This window comes from Teleopsis dalmanni, chromosome X (assembly GCF_002237135.1).
Source record: "Teleopsis dalmanni isolate 2A chromosome X, ASM223713v2, whole genome shotgun sequence".
Classification (NCBI taxonomy): Eukaryota; Metazoa; Arthropoda; class Insecta; order Diptera; family Diopsidae; genus Teleopsis; species Teleopsis dalmanni.
Window position 1 is genome coordinate 98,378,417 of NC_051848.1, and position 4,977 is coordinate 98,383,393.

Genomic DNA, 4,977 nt, shown 5'->3' on the forward strand with positions numbered 1-4,977 from the left:
GGCTTAGAATAGCAAAGGCTGCACAAATTTTCAGTACTGTAGTTCCAGGTTTTTTTGTCACTTTTGTATTTAATTAGTTTTTATTTAATTTTTTATTTAATTAACCAAGCACTTGGCTCGACACAGCGTTGTGTGGTCAGCCAAATTTCAATAAAATTAAATAAATTTTTGTTTATTCTTTCTTTCTTTGCTATTCGAAAACCCTCGAAATTTTAAATATAGCTTCTTTCTCACTATAAAGAAAGCGTAGCTTTTTCAGCAACACTAATACATACTTTAAAAAATATTCTTTTTTTTATGAAAAAAATGAATTTAATTTAATCTAGATAATATATGTATATTATGTATAATGTATATTGCCATTACTACTTCACTTAAATTTTTCTCAATTCAATATGCATTTCGGGCATTACAAAGCCTTATCAAAACAATACTAAGCTTCCATAGAATGGATAACACTTCAATACACTTTAATTAAAATTTATTTTCCTATAACTTAAGGAAACTGCACATCCGAAATGCATTGTTCTGACACCCAGAAATAATGCACTATATAAAAAAATAGTCAAACCTTACCTCCACTGCTGCCTCCACCAAAACTATTATCCTTCGTTGACGTTTGCGTTGATGATGTTGTGGCGGTGTTTTGAAGTTCGTCTTTCTCTCTTTCGTATTTATTTTCATCCATACTATTATTATTGCCCTTTGGAATACCATCCGGGCCGTTATCCATGTAACTGAAATTCAACAGCAGCAACGTTTTACGATAAATCAAACCCTGCAGCGATGTCTTAATACGAATTCCCGTCATATTGAGTATATGCGTCGAGGCCTGCGACAGTGCACCCTGCGCCAGTGCCGCCAACAACACAATCCATGCAATTGCCCACCCGTTCGACACTAAATCTAACCAACTTGGATAGTAAATTTTCACTTCAGCGCCATCGTAATAAATGTCATTTGCAATTTGATTGTTGCCATTGTCGCCAGGATTTGGTAGCCAAATCGATCCTGTTGCTCTTGTGGAAATGTGATTGCCGCTACTATTGTTACGTAAGCTGTCATTGTACAAATTTTTTAATCCTCTCAGGGTAATTGATAAATTATTATTGTTGCTGATGATGTGGTTGCTGATGTTGCCGGCTTTATTATTGTTGTTGTAGTTGTAAGCGGAATTGTAATTGCTGAGATTACTGGAATGCATTGTGAGGTTGTTGTTATTTAATTGCGGTAATGTGGGGTAATGTGCATTGTACATTACTTCAATATATTGAACGATTTGTTGTATGGCAAGTGGACCAATTAACGAAAACAAATCACCAAAAAGTTTAAGTATTCCACCCAAGCTAAACATACGCCAACTATATTTTAAGTAACAATACCACAAGGATGGTGGTCGGTCATTATTTTTCTAGAATATATATATCATTTAATTACTTACGATTGAATATTATTATTGCATTCAGTACTTACCACTTTGGCTGTCTTATAAATTAACAAAAATTGATCGTAATGAGCTCTGGCACTATCCTCAAGGCGCATCTCACCTAAATCTTCTAATTCTAGTGGTTCCTTATAGCCAAACCACAGCAACGGATTAAGCCACCAGAATACAGTTTTTGAATAAAATGTTGCTAATGTGTGTTTATAACCAATTTTCTCGTAGTCCTCAAAATAATCAGGTTTGAAGCGCTGGAATTAAAAAAAGAAGCGTCAATAACTATATAATAAACGCTACAAGAAAGTAATACAAACGACTGAATATACTTACAACATAATACAACATTATATAAAATGCCAAATGCTTAATCACATACAAATACTAGATTGGTCAATTAATTCAAGAAACGAGATCGATTCATATATAGTAAAACATAAATTATTACGCGGTTTTTATTTCTGATCTTTTATAACAATATTGCCGATTGTCATTATTATTATTGTATTTATTGTATAATTTTTCTTTATAATGGTTCTGCTATAAAAATGGAACATCGTGTATTTTGTTTAGTTTTCCCTGAAGATGACGAAGATAGTCGAAGATAGTCGAAATATTGGAAGAATTATTTTTAATAAAGTATAAACGATTTTAAATATAAATAATAAATTAGTGTCTTTTTTATTTCTATTTAAATTTGACCAATTAGCCCGATAACAAATTATTATAATATTGCCGATCTAAAAAATTCATTCTTTGTTTACAAACCATTCTTACAAAAACACTGAAACACAATAGAACCACATATCGAAATAGTGAATGTATTATGTAAATCTATACCCAATTCGTTTCTGTTTGAAAGTAATCGTTAAAGTATTGAAAACCATCCAAATGTAGAATGTCCAAAACTGCATTAACGCAAGATATCGTAGAGAATATTGTTCTGGAAAATCGTCGATTAAAGGACATAGATTTAGTATAAGTTCTGTCAATTATTTAAGCATTATGAGTATAAGTTTGACTTTTCAAAAAGTTGTGTGAACAAAACAAAAAAAACCCTTCGAAATGAACTTTATCAGCAACATCTCTTAATTCTCTTAAATCTCTTTTAATTCATTTAAAGTTTGCTAAATCAAATTCTATTATACTAGATAAAGATAAGGTTGAGAAGGCACGAATAATTACAAAATATCAACACTTCAACTTACAGACATTTATTTTCAGTTGAGATGCGCGCAAACGGCTACTTCCTTTATAACTTCATCTGCTTTGATCTAAGGATCAAACAATTTTTCCATTGTTATCTCCGTCTGACTGATGAATTAATCTCCTAGACAATTTTAACTTGTCAAACTCATCTGTATTTCTAGACAAAGACATAAAAACTGATTAATGGATTCCTTCTCTTCTTCGTCATGGTACCTCCTACACAATTATTTTGCTTCAGTAAGCACACAAGCCATAGTTTTGAGGTAACCCATTCGAGAACGAGATTTCTCGTTCTTTTCCTACTTTTTTAAACACTATTGTTCTAGCGCCCTCATATTTTATTCTGTTATACTAAATTATTTGAATTAAACAAACATCAGATGAACATCATTAGATGATCACAGATCCTTTGCATAAATCCTTTGCATTTCTTCAATAGCCATTTTCTCGTGAAGTGTTTACCCTTGTGTTCACCCTTCTCTATGCAGTTAAGTTTAAGCTTAAACTGCTAAATTTATTTAACCCACTACATTTAATTTGCAATGGATATTATTTTCTGCTTTTGATTTTGATCATTTCCAAAGTTTTTACTTGGATTTGATTGCTGATAGTTTGGTTAGTTGAAACCCCTAAGCCAAACTTTTTTCTTTCGCAACACCACGACGCTTGCAGTTTGATTTTGTGGTAGAAAAACTGCTATCGACCCTTCAAAAACACTTCTCATAAATTGAGTTTAGATTTTATTAGTATTTTTTGTAAATTTGTATCTAACGCTCCAACACTTGAGAATACGAGTAGCAGTGCCACAAAATACCGCAATCATTTTTATATGGCATACGAGCATAAACCCACAAAATTTTCGAGTAGAAAAATACGGAAAGTACGGAAAGTACGGAAAAAAATTATGAGAAAGGCAACAAATAATAAAACAAATTTTGAAAACGAATCAAAACAGTGAAAATCTGCAGTATAAGTTGCGAGAACCCTTTCCATGTCATGTGCTCCGAGCAGCAAGTGAAAGCGAAAGGAAAGTGGGATTCGAAATTGCAATTTAGTAACACTTTTGCACGATTTTCTGCAAGAATGATGTGGCGAACAAGTGAGCAATTTATAACAGGAAACAGCTGGTGCCATTTTTAAATTCAAATAGAAAGCCGTTACAGTATAAATATTCAAGATGTAGACACTTCTTTGCAAATTGGGTTGAACAAACGGAAAAAATATCAAAAAAACCTCGAAATAACTCAAAACGAAGTGCGGAGCTTTGACAAGTTGTGCGCTTATATTTGCAAACGTTTTGGTGAAGTCCTTATGCAATAAGAACAAGCACAGATACTGCAGTAACAGCAACTACGAGTACAAGAGCAACAACGGCTGCAATTGCAGTTGCAGTTGCAGTTACATTTATAGGAGCAGTAACAGTAACAGAAGCAACATAAATATGGATCCTTTACATAAATTCCATGAAAAATTGTAATGAGAAATAATAAATGTTGCAATAATGGGCATAAAAGAATGAGTAGAGAGGAAGTAGGGAAAGCCAAATACATTAAGGATATACACAGAATTTATTTATTACTTGTTCACTGAAACCATATTTCTACGATTTTCTCTTATATTTTATATTATATTTTCGTTTTATACTTCAGTTGCCATTCTGAACTTAACTAAGAGGTTAATTGTATTTCTTTAATATATAATTGTATTGTAATGACATAAGCAAGCCAAATCAGTATTGAACGCATACAAATACAAAGTCGTGGTTCTCAGTTCATTCAACTACAATTGACAAAATTTAATAATAAATATAAATAAATAATTAATATAAGTAAATAATTAATATAAATAAATAAGTAGTATAAATAAATAGTTAATATAAATAAATAAATAATATGAATAAAATATTAATATACATAAATAATTAATATTAATAAATAATTAACATAAATAAATAATTAATATAAATAAATAATTAATATAAATAAAAAATTAATAAAAATAAAAAATTAATATAAATAAATAATTAATATAAATAAATAATTAATATAAACAAATAATTAATATAAATAAATAATTAATATAAACAAATAGATAATATAAATAAATTATTTAATATAAATAAATAATAAATAAAAATAAATAATTAATATGAGTAAATAATTAATATAAATAAATAATTAATATAAATAAATAATTAATATAAATAAATAATTAATATAAATAAATGATTAATACAAATAAATAATTAATATAAATAAATAATTAATATAAATAAATAATATAAATAATAGTATATAATATACAGAATAGTATATAATATATGTATATAA

The 4,977-nt window shown here is 29.1% G+C and overlaps 1 protein-coding gene across 1 annotated transcript; it reads right to left on the reverse strand.

Annotated features, from left to right (window-relative positions):
- Positions 1-565: 565 nt before the first annotated feature.
- On the reverse strand, positions 566-1,786 carry LOC119688785 (putative uncharacterized protein DDB_G0286901). Its single transcript, XM_038103450.1, has 3 exons — positions 1,772-1,786; positions 1,474-1,692; positions 566-1,411 (listed from the first exon to the last, which is right to left on the reverse strand). The coding sequence occupies exons 1-3, from the start codon at positions 1,784-1,786 to the stop codon at positions 566-568; spliced, it is 1,080 nt and encodes a 359-aa protein (XP_037959378.1).
- Between the last annotated feature and the right edge of the window lie 3,191 nt (positions 1,787-4,977).

What these genes read in the sequence shown, in the direction of transcription:
- LOC119688785 (XM_038103450.1), bottom strand. An exon ending in TTTATAAGACAGCCAAAGTG is followed by an intron (nt 1,412 to 1,473) that starts GTAAGTACTGAA and finishes TATATATTCTAG; the next exon opens with AAAAATAATGACCGACCACC.